This window comes from Meriones unguiculatus, chromosome 3 (genome assembly GCF_030254825.1).
Source record: "Meriones unguiculatus strain TT.TT164.6M chromosome 3, Bangor_MerUng_6.1, whole genome shotgun sequence".
In the NCBI taxonomy this organism is placed as follows: Eukaryota; Metazoa; Chordata; class Mammalia; order Rodentia; family Muridae; genus Meriones; species Meriones unguiculatus.
Window position 1 is genome coordinate 10,621,436 of NC_083351.1, and position 19,444 is coordinate 10,640,879.

At 55.2% G+C, this 19,444-nt stretch overlaps 1 protein-coding gene and 1 long non-coding RNA gene across 6 annotated transcripts in view; one reads left to right on the plus strand and one right to left on the minus strand.

Moving 5' to 3' along the window:
• Window positions 1–19,031, plus strand: part of Plekhm2 (pleckstrin homology and RUN domain containing M2) — a 38,872-nt gene extending 19,841 nt beyond the window's left edge. Inside the window, exons 2-20 of one of the 3 annotated variants that reach the window (XM_060379142.1) lie at window positions 2,034–2,140; window positions 2,366–2,475; window positions 3,103–3,202; window positions 3,714–3,801; window positions 6,184–6,370; window positions 8,208–8,282; window positions 10,981–11,206; window positions 12,320–13,192; window positions 13,327–13,396; window positions 13,533–13,623; window positions 13,913–13,977; window positions 14,318–14,406; window positions 14,963–15,095; window positions 15,356–15,546; window positions 15,914–15,979; window positions 16,631–16,790; window positions 17,067–17,246; window positions 17,324–17,440; window positions 18,054–19,031. In XM_060379142.1, the coding sequence (XP_060235125.1) occupies window positions 2,034–2,140; window positions 2,366–2,475; window positions 3,103–3,202; window positions 3,714–3,801; window positions 6,184–6,370; window positions 8,208–8,282; window positions 10,981–11,206; window positions 12,320–13,192; window positions 13,327–13,396; window positions 13,533–13,623; window positions 13,913–13,977; window positions 14,318–14,406; window positions 14,963–15,095; window positions 15,356–15,546; window positions 15,914–15,979; window positions 16,631–16,790; window positions 17,067–17,246; window positions 17,324–17,440; window positions 18,054–18,191 (3,066 nt within the window). In that variant the 3' untranslated portion in view covers window positions 18,192–19,031. The remainder of the gene's footprint in view (window positions 1–2,033; window positions 2,141–2,365; window positions 2,476–3,102; window positions 3,203–3,713; window positions 3,802–6,183; window positions 6,371–8,207; window positions 8,283–10,980; window positions 11,207–12,319; window positions 13,193–13,326; window positions 13,397–13,532; window positions 13,624–13,912; window positions 13,978–14,317; window positions 14,407–14,962; window positions 15,096–15,355; window positions 15,547–15,913; window positions 15,980–16,630; window positions 16,791–17,066; window positions 17,247–17,323; window positions 17,441–18,053) is intronic. The other 2 variants (XM_021630843.2, XM_021630848.2) reach the window with 2 other exon arrangements.
• LOC132652951 (uncharacterized) lies at window positions 69–17,189 on the minus strand. Of its 3 annotated transcripts, none has more exons than XR_009590514.1 (4): window positions 17,053–17,189; window positions 16,283–16,456; window positions 4,928–10,005; window positions 69–1,630 (listed from the first exon to the last, which is right to left on the minus strand). It is a non-coding gene; the product is annotated as an uncharacterized LOC132652951 (long non-coding RNA). The 3 variants fall into 3 exon arrangements; XR_009590513.1 differs by lacking the exon at window positions 69–1,630 and adding an exon at window positions 3,771–3,902; XR_009590512.1 differs by lacking the exon at window positions 69–1,630 and having other exon boundaries at window positions 4,341–10,005.
• Window positions 19,032–19,444: the final 413 nt, after the last annotated feature.

The window sequence follows — 19,444 nt, forward strand, 5'->3', positions numbered from 1 at the left end:
CTACACACATACATGACATCCATACACAAAGTAAACACTGAAAATATAAAAGATGTAACGGGGGGGGGACAAGAACTTTTAAAGGAAACTACTGACAAATTTGAGTATGTGAAATGAAGATTTTCTCAATAGGGGAAAAAAGCTCTGGAGACAATAATACACAACAACAAAGAACTACAAGAAGTCAATCAAAAAGCTGGTGAGGACCTGGAGAGATGGCTCAGCAGTTAAGAGCACTGGCTGTTCTTCCAAAGGTCCTGAGTTCAATTCCCAGCAACCACAAGATAACCATCTATAATGAGATCTGGTGCCCTCTTCTGGTGTGTAGGCCTACATGCAGACAGAATAGAACACTGTATGACTAATAAATAAATAAGTCTTTAAAAAAAAGCTGTTGAGGTGATGCACACCTTTGATCTCAGCACTTTGGAGGCAGAGGCAGGCAGACCTCTGTAAGCTCGAACCACCATGGCCTGATGAGTCCAGGCCAGTCAGACCTATACCTTAAGACCCTGTCAATAATAATAATAACAACAATAATAATAATAATGGCAAGCAGACCAGAAGTGGTGGTGCACATCTGTAGTCCCAGCACATGGGAGGTTGAAGCAGGAGGATCATGAGTTTGAGGCCAGCCTGAGGTATAGAGTGAGACCTTGTCTTGGTGTAGACAGGGATAGAAGACTGAGAGAGCATAGCGTGGCACTGAGGTGACAGTGTGATGTAACACTAAAGTTGGGGCTGGAGAGATAGCTCAGGGGTTAAGAGCACTGGCTGCTCCTGCAGAGGTCTTGAGTTCAATTTCCAGCACCAATTCTGGTCACCTTGGGCACCAGGCACACATGTGGTACGCAGACATACATATAGCTAAAGCACTCATATACATTAAATAAATAAATAAAGTTTAAAGTAGCCAGCTGGAAATCATTTAAAACAAAAACAAAACACCTTCAGCCATTGCCAACAGGCAGTGTGCCACATCGTGGGTTAGTCCATATGACCCCTCTAGAAGGCTTTCCTCTCTCTGCCCCTTCTGCCTGCATGAGAAGGGGGCTGACCCTTCGGGACTGACTTTTCTCTGGTCAGCCAGGCTGCTGGGCCTGCTCCGGGTCACAGAGAAGAGACTGTTTTTGTTGCAGCCTTGAATGGCTGGCCTCCCTCCAGCAGCACATGCTCCCCGGTGTGGCTGATGCATCTCGGCTGCCGCTTCCAGAAAACACTTGAGAACTTAGTGGCCCGGAGCTTCAACCCACCCCAGTGTTCAGGGATTGCTGCTCCTGCCTTACGTTTTCCATGTGGGTCACTGGAAAGGTGGCAGGGACGGAGGGTCGATTAGGCTGAGCTCCCTGACTACATCAGCCTGGTGGGCTGGGATGCTTCAGGACGCCTCCTCTGTGATTTCAGTCTTCTCTCCTTCCCCTTCTCTCTCCTTTCCCTGTCCCTTTCTCCAGCCCTGGGAAGTGTCCTTCTTGGCATAGGGCTTGACATGAACCTGGCACACACCTCAATCTGGCCATGTTCCTCATGCACATTCAACGTCCATGTCAGCCTCTGGCAGGAAAACCATCGGAGCAGGTGACCCACTGCCTTTCAGACCTCAGTGTGTACAGAGGGCAGCTCCAAGCAGGGCCTACACATTAAATAAATGATTTTTTCAAAAAGCTGATTTGGAATCTTTTTTAAAAGGCATTACCAGTAGGCTCTGTGTGTGTGTGTGTACATATGTGTGTGTGTACATATGTGTGTGTGTCTGGACTGTGCATGCTTGACTTACACAGACACCACTGTGTGTGCCACCCAGGCAGCAACTTCAGCCTATGGCCCTGCCCCAAAGCGTGGCACCCAACACTGTGAGCTGGGTACCCCTCACCAGCACAGAGCTGTCTACGCAAAGCCCTCCTGAGAGCCTTTGTCCCCGGGAGCCTCGAGGGCAAGGTCAGCACTCAGTAGGGCACTCACAAATGCTGACCCTGCTAACCTCGCAGGACGCCATATGCCCGGGGCTCTCCTGAACAGCATCTTCTTCCTTCCAGCTACAGAGCTACTTTGCAGCATGTGAGGATGAGACCCCTGCCATCCGGAACCATGACAAGGTCCTGCAACGCCTGTGTGAGCACCTGGACCATGCCCTGCTGTACGGGTGAGTGCAGGCTGCTCCGGGGGTTGATGGAGCCAGGCGCAGGGGCCAAGAGGCCCTCCAGAGAGACGCTCCCGTCCTTGCCTGCCTCTCGTCTTTGTCAACTCACCGGAGGAGCCCTGTCTCACTCAGGCTGCCCGAAAGCACCTGGGGCGGGGATGGAATGAAAGCACGTGGCTTCCTGAGGCAGCCCGACCCAGGCCCAGCTCTGCTGTTCCTTCCTCACAGACTGCAAGACCTGTCCTCCGGCTACTGGGTGCTTGTGGTCCATTTTACCCGCAGAGAGGCCATCAAGCAAATCGAGGTGCTGCAGCATGTGGCCACCAACCTGGGGCGCAGTGAGTAGAACCAGGGGCCAGCTGTGCTCTCCCTGTGGGGAGTTTGGGGCTCAGGTCCAGCCCAGGTCAGCCTGAGGCAGCTGTCTGTCTCGTAGTGACCAGTGGCAGTGGGGACTGAAATGCCAGCACCTTCCACAGAACCTCCATTTCTTTCCTGGCATGTGACAGTTTGGGGTGAAGGGGAGCGTGATGCACAAGGACTCCTTTGGAGTCCCAGGCCAAGTGCAAGAGATAGAAATTGTGTTAGTGGCCCAGCTCTGTGGCACAAGCCTGTAATCCCAGCACTCAGGGAGGCAGAGGCAGGCAGATCTCTGTGAGTTCAAGGCCAGCCTGATCTACAAAAGCGAGTACAGGACAGCCAAGGCTACGCAGAGAAACCCTGTCTTGAAAAAACAAAACAAAAAAAGGAAAGAAAAAGAAACCACTAGCCTGCAGCGTCAGGCAGCATCCTTGAATAGCTCACAAAGGCATCGACCACCACCATCACTGCCTTTCTTGGCTGATCACAAGCCAAGGCCTAAGGGCTGTTGGTTAGCTAGTTCCTCACAGGCCTTCGTTTGGCAAATGAACAGCAGCTGCTCAGCGGCTGAGCCACTCCTGCCTTACTTACTGAGTTACTCTCTGCAGGCCGCGCCTGGCTCTACCTGGCACTCAATGAGAATTCCTTGGAGAGCTACCTGCGTCTGTTCCAGGAGAACCTGGGTCTGCTTCAGAAGTACTACGTCAGGTGAGTGTCTGGAACAGTGTCTTGCCTGGTCTCCAGCTCCTTAAACCTCAACCCAAAACCTCCTGTCACATAGACAGAGGCCTAGCTTGGTGTCACTGAGGGCCTGACAGTGATGGCAGAGAGCCTCAGAGTCATGCTGGCCATCTGAGGCTTCCTCCAGGGTGCAGCTGGGCTGTGTGAACAGTCTGGTGTCTGCCCTGGCCTCAGACTGACTAGACACCCAATGCTTGCCTTTCCCTTTGCTGGGGACACTTTAGGGACAGAGCATTTATGGCAGCCACATAAGCTGAGAAGCCTTATGCTCCAGGCCTGTCTCTGCAGACACTGGCAAAATTCGCAGCCAAAAGGGAACAGGAGAAGCAGGAGATTGGGGCATGGCCGAATGAGCTGGGTGGCGCATCCAGGGGTGCGCCATCACGTGTCCAACTTCAGCACGGTGGGCTCTCTGGTGAGGGGAGCCAGGCTGCTTAACAGACTCAGCAGTCCTGGTGCTGTTTCTTCTGCCTGGCAGGAACGCCCTGGTCTGCAGCCATGATCACCTGACTCTCTTCCTGACCTTGGTGTCTGGGCTGGAGTTTATTCGCTTCGACCTGGATCTGGTGAGACGCCTTGGCTTTTAATACTAGAGGGAGGCGAAGAGAGGGAGCAGGGAGGGCTTCATTGTCTGGGGCTCGCTGGGCATGGCTGAGGTTGGCAATGTCTGTTCAGATAAAGGACAGGGTCAGCAGGATTGGGTAGAAGGGGAGTCCCTCTTGCCTTACTCATGGCCAGGATTCTTGCTTCAGTATCTTTCTGCCTTTCTACCCGCCTGGGAAAAAGCCATATTGCCTGAAGTGACTTGTCACAGAAGGACTCACCTTTGTGTTTAAGACACGAGTGTCCAAAAAAGAAAAAGAGAAAGAGCTGGGCATGGTGGCGCACGCCTGTAATCTCAATGCTCAGGGAGGCAGAAGCAGGCAGAACTCTGTGAGTTCGAGGCCAGCCTGGTCTACAAAGTGAGTCCTGGACAGCCAAGGCTACACAGAGAAACACCATCTCAAAGAAAAAAAAAGCTACCCTCAGTAAGACATAACAACAATTATAACAAAGCAGGACAATCATAACATTATAAGAGTTAAAACAACAACAACAAAAACCCTTACAAGTTGTGGAATTTATTCAAAGTAAAACAATAAGCCAGCATGGTGGTGGCGCATGCCTGCAATCCCAGCACTCAGGGAGGCAGAGGCAGGCAGAGCTCTGTGAGCTCGAGGCCAGCCTGGTCTACAAAGTGAGTCCAGGACAGCCAGGGCTACACAGAGAAACCCTGTCTCAAAAATAAAAACAAAAATAAAGTAATACAATAACAGCAGCAATAAAAATGGAAAGGCTCAGCGAGTAAAAACACTTGCCACATAAACCTGTCCCATCCACCCCCGATTCTCCCCCTACACCCTGGTTTAATACCCAAAACCCACCTAAAAGTGGAAGGAGAAAACCAACTCCACAAAACTGCCCTCTGACCTCCACACAGATCCTGTGGCATCTCCATCCTCATCCTCCCGCCAGCCACCAAACATCCGTCATGCACACAAAATAAAGACAAATAAATTGCTTTTGAGCCAGGATCTCACTCAGTAGCCCTGGCTAGCCTGGAACTCAGAGATCCACCTGCCTCTACTTCCCAAGTACTGGGATTAATGGCATGTACCACAATGCCTAGCTTCCAAGTTTTTGAAAACTTACCATTTATTTCTGGAAGTTCCCATTTAGTATTTTCAGACTATGGTAAGAAGTCAAAAACAGCAAGACTGCAACTCTGAGGAGAGAGATGGCTGTATGAGGACCATGTTGACCCCAGAGAGGCCAGAGCAGCCCACAGACCTGGGTTCCACAAGACTAGAGGAGCGGCCCCATTCTAGTCACACACCCCTCCCTGTTCCCTCCATCGCCAGGCAGAGGCTGGGGTTTGGCAGTGGTAGAAACCAGAGAAGGGGAGAGGTTCTAATGCCGTGATCTATCAAGGAATGTAGATGGTCCAGCTGGGCTCTGGCTGCTGTGGAGCTGATGGAGCTCAAGTCTTGCACGACTTCAGACAGGAGCTGCTCTGGCGGCACACCTCACACCCCCACTCCGAGGCTTTAGAACGGGTCTTTACTCCCGCGGCAGGCATTTCCTAGTTAACTCCTGAAGCACACTGATTTCCCTAAGAAAGGAGCATGGTCTCTCTGTCCATCTGTCTGGTGTATGGAGTGTGTGTCTGTGTATGTCTGTCTCTGCATATGTCATGTGTAGCTGTATATGGTGTGTCTGTCCATCTGTGTGTACCTGTGTGGTGTGGTGTATGTATGTGTATGTATGATGTGCCTGTCTGTATCTGTATGTCATATGTATCTGTGTGTGTGTGTGTGTGTGTGTGTATGATGTGCCTGTCTGTATCTGTATGTCATATGTATCTGTGTGTGTGTGTGTGTGTGTGTGTGTGTGTGTGTGTATGGTGTATGATGTGCCTGTCTGTCTGTATCTGTATGTCATATGTATCTGTGTATGTGTATGTATGGTGTATGATGTATGATGTGCTTGTCTGTCTGTGTCTGTATGTCATATATATCTGTGTGTGTGTGTGTATGGTGTGTGTGTGTGTGTGTGTGTGTGTATGGTGTGTGATGTATGATGTGCCTGTCTGTGTCTGTATGTCATATGTATCTCTGTGTGTGTGTGTGTGTGTGTGTGGTGTGTGATGTATGATGTGCCTGTCTGTGTCTGTATGTCATATGTATCTGTGTGTGTGTGTGTGTGTGTGTGTGTGTGTGTGTGTGTGGTGTGTGATGTATGATGTGCTTGTCTGTGTCTGTATGTCATGTGTATCTGTGTGTGTGTGTGAGAGTGAGATCCCCATTTTTCCCATCCTGATGCTGATGACTGCTTGCTTGCTAACCCTTGTTTCTGGCTGTCCCCCAGGTCTTACCCTCCTTCCCTCTCTTCCTCTGCTCTCTTCCCAGGATGCCCCTTACTTAGACCTGGCCCCCTACATGCCTGACTACTATAAACCGCAGTATCTGCTGGACTTTGAAGACCGCCTTCCCAGCTCCGTCCATGGTTCAGACAGCCTGTCCCTCAACTCCTTCAACTCTGTCACCTCCACCAACCTGGAATGGGATGACAGTGCGATCGCCCCATCTAGCGAGGGTAAGTGGCTCCAGGGCAGAAGGAGGCAGGCCTGTGCCCTGAGTGGTCTCTGGAGCTTCCTGAGCCTGGCTGAGCGATGACATCTCTCTGGTGTTTGGGATTTGTAGTTGCTATTTCCAAGATCTTCATTTCCTCAGTTTCAGTGCTAGCTTCTAACAAAAAAAAAACAAAAACAAAAAACAAAAAATGGTGGGTTGGAGAGATGGCTCCGAGGTTAAGAACATTGGCTGTTCTTCCAGAGGTCAGAGATCCTGGGTTCAATTCCCAGCAACCACATGGTGACTCACAAGCAGCTATAAAGAGATCTGGTGTCCTCTTCTGGTGTGCAGGTGTAAATGCAGACAGAACATTGCAGACATAACAAACAAACAAACAAATAAATAAATCTTAAAAAGGGGGGGGCAAAAATTTGGCTTTATGAACCTTGCTAACTTTTCCAAAGTTTCTAACCTCATGCCCAGGGGCAAGGAGAGATTCACAGAAATGTGCCCTAGAAACTCTTGCCTGAGTCCTGGCTGAGATCAGCTGCCTGGGGAAGGTTGTCCTGCAGCAGGCTCTCCAGAGAGGCTGAGCAAGCCTGGGAGAGACAGGCAGGCCATCTAAGGGGGCAGGAACCCTCATGGTTTCTTGGGTAGTCCCTCTTAGGGCCCCTCCATGGGCCAGAGAGGACTGCAGCTGTCCCTCCTGAGACTTCGGAGCCGCAGGCACGTCCTTTCATCTCGGATCAGTTTCTAGAAAGCCCTGGCTCTCCTTAGACTGTAGGCCTTAGCACTCATTAAACTGGCCATAGGCCCACTCCAGTGAGATCAAGGATGCCCTCATTCAGCCAGCCTCACCTCTGTGGGTGAGGGGAGTTCTGAACACTCACTCAGCTCACCTGAGACCTGACCTTCCTTGGTCTTGATTTCTGCTCTGCTGTGGGTCATGTGTCCCGCTTTCAGGCCTGCTGCCAGCAAGCTCTGCATTGCGGGTTCTAGCAGTGAAGCTCGGGGTAGGCCACTGGTGCAGTGCATATGAAGCCCTGGTTCAAGCCCCAGCACTGCATAAAGCCAAGCTTGGGCTGGTGAGATGGCCTCGTGGCTCAAAAGCGCTTGCCACCCCACACAAGCCTGACATCCTGACCTTGATCCTGGGAACCCACCACATAAGGACAGAACTGCCTTTTTAAGGTTGTTCTCTGATCTCCACACACATACCGTGGTGCATTCAATCCTGTTTGTACACAACACACACACACACACACACACACACACACACACACACAGGTGGCGCATACCTTTAACCCTAGCACTTGGGAGGTAGTCAGGAGGATCAAAAGTTCTAGGCCAGTCTCTATTATGGAGCAAATTCAACACCAGCCTGGGCTACGTGAAAAATGTGTTTCAAGATAATAATAATAATAATAATAATAATAATACTTGCACTGCTTATTTGGTGGTAAAAGTCTCCTCTGGTAGGCCTCTGGGCTACCCTGGAGGGGGAGTCAGAGGGACAGACCTTGAAGGAGCAACCAGGTCATCTATGAATGGAGGTGGCCCCCGAGCCCAGCAAGTCATACTGTCTAACCCAAGCCAGGATGTCATTACCTCAAGGGCCACATGGGGAGGAAGGCAGGGAGTAGAGAGCATGGTTAGTTCACGGAAACTCAGCTTCTCTGCCAGAACCGGCCTGGGTTAGGAAGGCGTGGCCTTCAGGACAGCTGAGGTCACAGGTGAACCTTAGAGACCCTGAACAAAGCTCTCCCCTCCTCTCTCTCCTCCCGTGTCTCCTGCCCCTTGCCCCCAACCACCTGCCTCTGCCGGTTTCTAATCCTGAGTTTTGTCCCTCATTTTTGTAGATTATGATTTTGGAGATGTGTTTCCAGCAGTGCCGTCTGTACCCAGCACAGACTGGGAAGGTGGGACAGAGTCCTGTGAGCCTCTTTTCCTGTTTGCAACGTTTCCACGCCAAGCTTGCTGCATGTTTCAGAATCAGCTCCTTATTACTTTAACAGTGCCTGTGGTCATAGCAGCGCCACAGCTGGTGCTGGAGTAGGTGGAATTCTGCAGTAGGGGACTTGGCCCTTAGCCCAGGAGCCCTTCTCTCAGGGAGTGTCCCGCCTTCCCACGGGGGCCCCAGGAGTCACTAAGTGCCTGTTTCCTGATTCCAGTCCCAGGCATTACACTAATGGTACATGTGAGTGGCCTGGCTCAGTGGAGTGTAAACCTGTTCTAGAAAAGTGACGCTTTGAGATGCAGGGATTGTAAGCTCACTTCTACCCCATGAGCAACCAGGGGAAAGATGGAGGCTTGATCCTGTCAGGCCACCCCTAATGGACTGAGGTCCAAGTGAGGAAACTGCCCACGCTAAGCTCAAACTCCCTACAGGGAGGAGCCAGCAAATGCCAGGGCTTGGCACGTAGAAGCCCTGGCCACCAAATGTGACCATGTGAATTCTGTCCGGGGAAGCCATGAGGTAGCTTCTGACCTCTACATCCATGCACAGCACCCCCTGACCTCTACATACATGCACAAGCTCCATAAGTATGTCAATGGATGGTGCTTTGAGTTTTAAAGTGGATTCGCTTCCTATGTTGTCCACTGGGTGTCAGCATTGAGCTCTTCTGCCTGTGGCCCACAGCTGGTTTGGACAAATCCACACAGCGACTCCCAGGTTGCAGGACTTACTCAGAGTAGGGTCTGTGTTTCAGACGGTATGTTTGTGCCTTCTGTCTGAGGCTGGCCTGGACTCCCTTCTGAAAGAGCTTTTTCCCTGGGGACCCCTTCTTGCCTGAGGTGGGGTTCCCTCTGAGCAGTGGATGAGAGGTGACTTCCCATATGATGAACTAGCTTAATTTTGAGAGATGTGGGGTCCAACATTTCAGTAAATTGTGTCATTTGGCCAAGAAGGTGGCACTGAGCAGTTTGTGTTTGAGGACAGGTAGCATGAGGCCGGAATTCCACCTCTTTTCTCCTCTTAGCCGCTCTGAAGCGTAACGTCAGCGTTGGTTTTTCCCCTCTGATTCTAACCACTAACCCATTCTACAGTCATCTGCCAGGCAGGCCATGACCTTCTGACCATCCTCCGGGGTCCTTACGTCCCTCCTTAAATCTCACCCAGGAACTAATAGCCCAGCTTGCTCGTGCTGGGCCAGGCCCAGGCAGGGCTAGATTCACCACGTTAGTGACTTCCCAAGTTGCCAGTCCTGAAGAGTTCCCTGGCCCGCTGTGTCAGCTTGCCGAGCTAAGGCCCACTGTCTCCTTGAATCTGGAGGAAAGCAGGACTTGGGGGGAACTCCAAACGTGGGGCCGTGAGCATGGTCGAGTAGGGTGCTCTCTGGTCTTAAGCTTCTATAGAATGGCCAGGCATCCAGGCTGAACACTCACTGTGTTCTGGTGTCTGGTCACTTGCCGCTCGTGAACCCCCACAAGCAGCTACAAGTGCTAAGGGGAAGAAAGGGGTTGAAGACCTCTGTCCCTGTGGGATTCCTCTGTGCGGTCTGTAGGCATGGTGCCCTTCTCCCGAGCGCTGGGCTCCGATCTCAGGAAAGCTGAGGCACATCCCTCGTGTGCCCCTGAAAGAGCTGTAATCACTTTTCTTCCTGAGGCAGAGCACTGCTGGTCATCCCAGGCCAGACAGGGCTACATAGTAAAATCCTATGTCAAAAATAAATAAAAACGAGAAAAGACAGCCACTTAAAACAAGAGAAACAAAGGAGGCCCTTCCAGTGGCCTTAGGGAAGGGTGTTCCTGCCACTTCTGCACAGCTAATGGCCAGGTAGATGTGTACATGCAAACAAATAGAGCATGACTGGCCATTAGCCCAGGCTATCCCATGCCTCAGCTCCCTGCCCACCCATTCCAGTGAGTTAGGATGAAAGGGTTTGGAGGAGGCCAGTTAGAAGAGCTCCTCACTGGAAGGCTGCACACTCCAGCTCACCCCCAGAGGGGTCCCTGCTCCGTTCCCCAGGAGTGCTGTTGGATTTGGTGGAGCAGACTCAGCATCCGCTGAAGAGTCTTGGGGGCAGCCCCTGGCACTTCTTCCTCTCTGCATCACCTATCTTTGCCCCGATCTCTGTCACGGTTCTCTGTCATGTTGGGTCCCCTCCCCTGTGCCCATGCTTTCATTTTCTCTGTCTCCTCTGCTTCTCTTGCTTCCTCTGTTCCCTGTTGTCTGTGGCAGAGCGGGAGAACTGTGGGTGTCACTTCTCACGGGGAGTGATGTTGAGGGGCGGCTGGGCACCCCTCGTCCTTACAGGAGAGGACTCTGAGATTATTCTCAGAAGTATGCAACCTGTCTCCTCTTGGGGCCCCAGCCAACCTGGGAAGCATCAAAGTCACCCTGCCCAGGGCTTAGGCCTTGACGCTGTTTCACATTGTGGACCCTTAACTGAACTTGGCTAAGTGTGAGTATTAAGGGTTCCCAGTGACAGGCAAGAGGGCATCCCATTCATTTGTCTCCAAAAGCACCAATTCGATGTCTTGTGGGTTGGGGCCTCTGCTCTTGAACTAGGGCCACTGTGGTCAGGGTTCCCTAGGAGGAACTTGCCCACCTCCCCCGAGATGAGGCATCCTATGGGTCCCAGCTGGTGGCTGACAGGCTGCCTGTGTCCTGCCCCCTTGTCTGTGCAGACGGAGACCTCACGGATACCATCAGTGGCCCCCGCTCCACTGCCTCGGACCTGACCAGTAGCAAGGCATCCACCAAGAGCCCCACCCAGCGCCATAACCCCTTCAACGAGGAGCAGGCCGAGACGGCTTCCTCTGACTCCACCCCTGTGCACACGACCTCGCAGGAGAAGGACGAGTCCCAGGCTCCAGACCAGCCGGATGCCTGTGCGGAGCTTGAAGTTATCAGGTCAGCAGGGAGGGAACTGGGACAAGCTGGGGTCACAGGTGCACGCCAGAGAACAGGCACAAAGTTCGCCTCCCTCTCTCCTCCCATGTCTCCCACCCATTGCCCTGACCGCCTTCCTCTGCTGGCTTCTAATCCTGAGTTTTGTCCCTCGCTTTACAAATGTGAAATCTAGGCTGGCCTCAAACTCACCATCCTCCTGCCCCAGCCTGCCAGTGCTGGGAAGTCAGTGCACATTCTGCGATCTCTCTAGGTTTGGGTCTAGTTGGGCCTGCTTCATGGTTCATGTCTTTGACACATGGACAGGAGCATACAAAGGACAGAGGAGAGGCCTCTTGGCCAGAGCCATCTCAGCTCTCTGACCTCCCTTGGGCCCCGCTCTGAGAACCCTCCACACCAAATGAGAGATGCTCCATATCCTATCATACCTGGCCTGAGTCGGGGGCATTTCTTTCGAAGATTTGGGCCTGGGACAGACATACACACACATACACACAGTCTTACACATACACACTTGCTCACACACACTATCATTTCAGCTGCTTAAAGTACACAGCAACTTCAGTGAACTCAGACCTGAGATGGCCTAGCCAGGCCCATCCCACTCACCTTAGAACCAAAGTGTAGGGGGAAGACGATGAGCCCAGAAACTCTGAGGCATTTCTGGACATAACATCCATTCACAGTGATACCTAATGGAAAGGGTCCGTTGTTCACCTCCTGAGGGGAGCGCTGGGTGGAGAGCCGCTGACCCAGTGAAGCTGGACAGGCGCAGCCAGCTCACGTGGGCTTGTTTAGCTTTGTTTTGTTTTCTGAGACAAGGTCTCGCTGTGTAGCCCTTTTTAGCCTGTAACTTGGTATGTAGACCAGGTTTGTCTTAAATGTCTCCTGCCTCTGCCTCCCGAGTGCTGGGACTATAAGTTTATACACCAGCAGGTCTGGCTGCTAGCTCAGTTCTATCACGTAGAATTTGTAGGCCTGCTCAAGAACAGTTCAGGCCTGTCTTGTGCTGTTGTTGCTCCTGCCCTGCACTGCCCAGGACCACATCCCCTCTCTGACCCAGCCTGTTTCCCTCTGTGGGTGCGTGTTAATGCCCTGTCTGTCACTGCCATGCAGGGTCACCAAGAAGAAGAAAACTGGTAAGAAGAAAAAGAGCAAATTGGACGAGGAGGCAAGCCCGCTGCACCCCACCTCTAGCCAGCAGAGATGCGGCAGGCAGGGGGATGGTGACAGACTTGTGGGTACCCCAGGCCTGGCACGGGACTCTTCAGACACTGCCCTTGCCTCCCCTCAGGAGCTGGGGGAAGGGCCGAGCAGTGCCGCTGAGAGCAGCGAGCCCTCAGAGCTCAGCCAGGTGGGCTTGCTGATCCCCGAGATGAAGGACACTTCCATGGAGTGCCTGGGACAGCCCCTGAGCAAGGTCATTGACAAGCTCCACGGACAGCTGGACCCCAGCACCTGGTGCTCCCATGTCGACCCCCCTGACCAGCCCTTTCGGACGGGCTCCCCCGGGGAGGCCCCGGAGAAACCACCATTTTGTGACTTTAGTGAGGGGCTTCCAGCCCCCATGGACTTCTACCGGTTTACAGTCGAGAGTCCAAGTACTGCTGCACCAGGTGGCGGCCACCATGACCCTACAGGGCCTAGCCAACCGCTGCATGTTCCTTGTGGCCCTGAGGCTGCTCTCCAAGAAGAAGAGGGAGGAAGAGGAGCGGGACAGGCATCTCAGCCCCTAGAGGACATGCAGGGGAAGGCTCAGGAGCCAGAGCCCCAGGAACCGGACAGCCAGTTGCCCTTGGTCAGCCAGGAGCCCTTGGTCAGCCAGGAGCCTGTGCCTGAACCTGTGTCCCAGGCCGAGCTTGGAACCCAGGATGCGCCTTGCAAGCTCAAGCGAGACCAGCCCAGTCCATGTCTGAGCAGTGCTGAGGACTCCGGGGTGGAGGAGGGCCAGGGGAGCCCTTCCGAGATGACGCACCCCTCCGAGTTCAGGTGAGGGCTGTCTACGCCGGGGGCTGCGGGATCTGCCGGTCGGCATGGGTGGGCGCTCTAACCTGCTGTGGGAGCCGGAGAGGAGTGTGCCCTCCTGCCTGACCGCGGCTCCCCTACCCTTGTTCCTGCCACAGAGTGGACAACAACCACCTACTCCTCCTGATGATCCACGTCTTTCGAGAAAACGAAGAGCAGCTGTTCAAAGTAAGTCCCCGAACTGGGGAACCATCGAGCAGACACAGCCAAGGCCGGTACCCCCCCCCCCCCCGCACTGCTCAGTGCGCATGCGTGTCCGGCAGGGCGGGCGCCCTCGCTGACTCCGGTGTGCTTCGGCCCTTAGATGATCCGGATGAGCACGGGGCACATGGAGGGCAACCTGCAGCTGCTCTACGTGCTGCTCACGGACTGCTACGTCTACTTGCTTCGGAAAGGTGCCTGCCGCCCCAGGCCAGGGTGGGTGGGGTTGCACTCCTCCCCAGCCCCCTCCCCAGCCCCCTCCCCGCCCCCACTGGAGGCTTGTACTGATGACAAGGTGTCTGTGGGGGGAAGGTATTGCTAGCTGGACTGAGCACCCTGTCTGTCTTTCTGCTTCGCTGTCACTTCACATTGCAGGGCAAGGAGGGGTCTACTCTGCACCCGGGGGCTGGGTCTTAGAAGATGGCGCTGGGGGAGGGAATAGAAGCCAGCCAGGGTAATAGGCATTGCGGTCTCCTCTCTCAGGGGCCACAGAGAAGCCATACCTGGTGGAAGAGGCTGTTTCTTACAATGAACTTGACTATGTGTCGGTGAGTGCTCTGCAGTTGGGGTACCCGCCGAGGTGCGGGGCTTCTTGGGCCGCCCCTGCTTAGAGCTGCAGAGCAAGGCCCATCGGGGGATGGGTGCCAACATTCACAGAGGCCTCTGTACATGTGCTGGAGACAGAGGTCAAGGGTGAAGATGCCTCCTCTGGCACCAGATCTCTGGTCATCTTCCCTAACTCATGCCAAACCCCAGATCCGGGTCAGGGGCCTTCCTAATAATGCCTCCAAACATGGGTGCTCCCTTCCCAGTCCCAGCCAGCCCTCGGTCCGGCCACACTGCCCCTTCTGCCGGGCAGCGGCCAAGCCCCTGTGTGGTTTCTGGCAGGTTGGCCTCGACCAACAGACTGTCAAGCTGGTGTGCACCAACCGCAGGAAGCAGTTTCTGCTGGACACGGCTGACGTGGCCCTGGCTGAGTGAGTGTCAGCCCCCACCCCTCAGCAGGACAGGAGAATCAGCTTCTGCCATGGCCATGGCCCTGGCTGGGGGTAGAAGGAGACACCAGTCTGTCCCCCCAAGAGCCTGCGGTCTGCTCTGAGAGGCAGGGAAGTGGACAGTCACTGACCGACTGACTCACGTCAGGTGACCTCAGCCCCTCAGGACCCATGGAGAGGAAGGGGGCTGGAGTGAGGTCCAGTGGGGAGGGGAAGCCCAAGAGCTGGGCTGCTGTCCTGGGCATGCCCTGGACAACGGACGTGGGAATTACATGTAATGAGATCGGGTCTGTACTGACTGGAATGGCCAGCACTCTGTGTCAGAATCCAAGGTCCCTTGGACACAAGGAATGGTCAGGCCTTTTCTGGGCAACCAGTAAGGTGGAGCTCAGACCCCGTCATTGCCCACTGCTGCCCTGCTCCCGGCAGCCTCAGCCCTTCCTTTCTGTGAGCTCTCCCGGCCAGGCCTTCTCAGGACAAAGCCCAACTGCCGAGGGCCTGTCCCCAGGCCTCTGACAGCAAACCGCACTCTGCACAGGCTCTTCTTGGCGTCTCTGAAGTCAGCCATGATCAAAGGCTGCCGGGAACCACCCTACCCCAGCATCTTGACTGATGCTACCATGGAGAAGCTGGCGCTGGCTAAATTTGTCGCCCAGGAATCCAAATGTGAGGTCAGTGGGCTGGGGAGGAAACTCCATTGACCAACATCGGCCTGCCGTGGTTTAAGGCTAAGTGACACAAAGGGTACCGCTGGCATTTCTCAGTCACCTCATGGGAGAGCTTTCCTCCTCTGGGCTCTTGCCTGCTTATCTGTGTCCCAAAGTTCCCTTGCTCTCACGTGGCTGTTCTAGGGGCTGGGTTATGGGGAAGCTGAGGCCTGGCCTCCGCTCTGCGGGTGCCTCACCCGCTTTTCGGTCGCCTCCGCTCACAGGCGTCCACTGTGACTGTGCACTTCTACGGGCTCGTGCACTGGGAGGACCCCATGGATGAGGCCCTGGGCCCTGTCCCCTGCCACTGCTCAGCCCCCGAGGGCACCGTCACCAAAGAAGGCGTGCTGCACTACAAGGCGGGAACCTCCTACCTGGGCAAGGAGCACTGGAAGGCCTGCTTCGTGGTTCTCAGGTGGGGGCGGCGCCGTGGGCCCCGGGGAGGTGGGGGTGGCGCCGTGGGCCCCGGGGAGGTGTCAGGCCCTAGCAGAAGCGGCCCAGGGCGGATGCCTCCCTTCTCCACACTGCCCTGAGCTCCCCCAGGCCTGTAGAGCTTTTCTGAATAGCCAGTTCTCTGGACCCAGGGTCCCCAGGTGCCTAAGCCAGCGCTGGTGACAGACCTTCAGCTGTGCCCAGGATTTCCGGGGACAGTGTTCTGCAGCCACTCTGATTCCTTTCTCAACCCCTCCATAGAAGACAGGTCCCTGGTTCCCAACCAGGATGAGGGGGGTTCCTGGGGTCTTCTTAGCCAGGCCTCACCTCACTGTATTGTGACCCTGTAGCAATGGGATCCTCTACCAGTATCCTGACCGCACTGATGTCACCCCTCTGCTCTCAGTGAACATGGGGTAAGTGTCCCAGGAAAAGAGGGCTGGACAGGTGTCCTGCCTGGAGGTCAGCACTGGCTGAGTCTGAAGCTGAGAGCTCGCTGTCCTTCTGCCCCGCACCTCACTGTATCCCCGTAGCCCAGACTAGTGCCTTGGGCTTTGCAAGATGTGAGCAGCCATGGAGGCAGCATGAACGAGGAGGCACCCTTGTGCCTGGAGAAAGGAGCCCCAGGAAGTCCCCCCCAATGAGGGGCAGACCTCAGGGGACGTAGATGAGTGGGCACTGATTCTGAGCAGGTGCTGTGAGCGGCTTGGAACTCTCACCTGGCTTTGCTTGGGTATCCAAGGCAGTCTTGGCAATTCTGGAGAGATGGGTTGTCATTATAACCAGGTGCACATTTCTAGTCCAGTGTGGGAGGTAGAAGCAGGAGAGTCAGAAGTTCCAGGTCATCCTCTGCTACATAACAAGTTCCAGGCTAGCCTGGGCTACATGAGACCCTGTCTCAAAAGGCAAACAAAACAAAACAAAAGCTGTTACACAAAAATGGTGGGGTTGCCAGGCATATGCAAACGTCGCTAGAGGCAGAGGCCCAGTGTCAACACACCTCAGCCAACCCCAGGGTTCCCACTCCAGCCTCCTCACTCCCATTTCACCCTCCTCCTCTGGCCCAGGGGGGAGCAGTGTGGCGGCTGCCGGAGAGCCAACAGCACGGATCGGCCCCACGCCTTCCAGGTCATTCTGGCTGACCGGCCCTGCCTGGAGCTAAGTGCGGACAGCGAGGCCGAGATGGCTGACTGGATGCAACATCTCTGCCAGGCCGTGTCCAAAGGAGTAAGCACCCGTTTCCACTATCATCACCCAGCCTGGCCCATCCAGGATCTCCAGGGTCCCGTCCCCAAACACCCCAGCCACAGAGACGCCTGGGAGGACCAAAATGGTAGACGCTGGGGGCCAGCCCAGGAATGAACCCAATCTCAGGGCACATTGCGGCCTGGACCGTTCCCCGCTCCCCTCCTCACACTGCTAGGGTAGGAAGCGTCTACAGGGGAGTCCTGCTGCTGGCCACCCTGGAGAAACAGCCTGCGTCTCTCACCTGCTGCCATCCAGGTCATACCGCAGGGGGTGGCTCCCAGCCCCTGTATCCCTTGCTGCCTGGTGATCACCGAGGACCGCCTCTTCACATGCCACGAGGATTGCCAGACCAGCTTCTTCCGCTCCCTGGGCACAGCCAGGCTGGCAGACATCAGCGCCATCTCCACGGAGCTGGGCAAGGAGTACTGTATCCTGGTGAGTGCACAGGGATCGGGGGACAGGCCTTGCCCGAGGATGTCCGTGCATCCTCACCCCGGACCTGCTGTCCCTAGGAGTTCTCCCAGGATAACCCCCAGCTGCTCCAACCCTGGGTCATCTATTTGAGCTGCCCTTCTGAACTGGACCGGTTCCTGACTGCCCTGAGCTCCGGGTGGAAAGCCATCTACCAGGTACCTCACCATTACGGGGACCCGGCCTCGCCTACAGGGTTCTGGGGACAGCGATTTGCCAACTACTCTGAGACAGACTAAAAATTAGGGACAAAGGGGCAAGCCCCAATGTCTGTCAAAGCTAAAATACGCCACCAGGAGTGGCCCTTCCTGGCCTGAGCTCCAGTCCCTGTGAGACTCATGGTGGGCGTGCACGGGGAGATGCAAGACAGGCCCTCCCCTTCCCCTGAGCTGGAGGCGCTCCTGTCCCTAGTGCCTTTTGGTTTTAAGACAAGGTCTTATGCAGCTCTGTCTAGCCTGGAACTCACGGGACCATCTGCCTGGCTCCTGGGATTAAAGGTGCCTGCCACCACACCCAGGAGAGCAACCATTTTTTTTACCCTGTGCCTCCAGGCAGCTCTAAACTTAGCCAGAGGTAGGGACAAGCCAAGGACAGGTACCCTGGTCCAGTGAAATCCAGGCAGACCAGCGAGCTGGGCCTTCGGCTGTCTGTATGCAGAGCAGGAGGGAAGCTAGCAACATGCAAGATGTCCCCAGAGGAATGTGCAGGGCCCTGACAGTCTTCCGGGAAAGCAGCCTGTACTCTGAATGCGCCCTGCTTGTCCCCACACAGGTAGACCTTCCTCACAAAGCAATCCATGAAGCTTCCGTCAAGCAGAAGTTTGAAGACGCCCTGAGCCTCATCCACAGCGCCTGGCAGCGGAGCGACAGCCTGTGCCGAGGCAGAGCCTCCCGGGACCCCTGGTGCTGAGGCGTGGCTGGGCAGCAGTGTAGGCAGGCAGGAAGGAGGCGGGCTGACCAGCATGTCCACACAGCGGTACGCTGTTTTGGAGCTGGCTATCCACAGGCCTCTACAGCCCACTCCTGCCTTGGGGCGGCGGAACCGCTAGTGTGGCTTGGGCCAGGAATCCAGAGTGGGTGCCCAGCGCCCTAGGCATCCGGCCCCACAGCAGTGACTAGAGGTCACTGGGGCAGAAGGTCTGAGCCCTGTGGGCTCTGTAGACACATGGTGTCCCCTGGGTCACCACCTTAGTCCTCACTGTCTGCTCAGGGTGGCCGTGAGGATAATAGTATCCAGTTAAGGGGGAGCAAAGAGACCAGGAGGGTGGGCGTGCCATCTCCCTCTCCCGGGTCAGGGGCCTGGGCAGATAGGTGGTCAGGGCCCCCTGGGGGTCCTGAGTGCCCAGCCTTCCTTGTTCGTTTTTGGAACACTGTCCTCCCTGCGCAGGGAACCGGGAACACTGGCTATTTGTGCATGCCTCCTCCTCACGCCCCCACCCTGTGCACAGTGGCCCGCCTTGCACAGCCTGGGCCCAGCCCTCCACAGCTGCCGGGAGGCCCCGCATGTCCACAGCCTCCCTTAAGTACAGCAGAGCTTGGGGGACCCAGGGATCAGTTGGCCCCTCTTGCGAGGAGCAAAGGAGAGGGGTGGAGAGAAGAGCAGGGCCTGTGAGCCTGGTGGCCACTTTGACACCTGACTGACCCCTGCTTGGCCGGAGCTAGCCCTTCCTGAGGTCTCTGTTAGGTCCCTTGGGGGACAGGTCAGGTGATTGGGTTTTGTTTTTTAAAATAAAATTGATGTTATATTGCTGAGACTTGTCACTGGCCCTCTTTAAGGTGAGGGCAGTGGAGGAGAGCGCCCCACCCTCCCTCACTACCGAGTCTCCGTTGTCCGCTCTGTGGCTGATGCTCCCACACACGGAAACATCACCAGCTCCGCCTTGGCTGCTTCCGTGGCTCCGCTAGCTGGAGGCTGAAGAAGGCCCTGGAAGTCCCTGCACCTCCCTGTGTCCTGCACGGCCACCCCAGGTGGGAGCCTGGTGGCCCGCTTGATAAAGGAAAATGGCTGGAACCGCAAAGATTATTCTTCCTGATGTCCCTTTTTCCACTCCATCCCACCCAGGGACCCTGCAGTGTTTGGGTGAGCGAGGCTGAAGTGCTAGAAGCTGGGGGCACAGGAGGGGTATGGAAGCAGGTTTTCACACATCAGTCTCCCACAGGCTG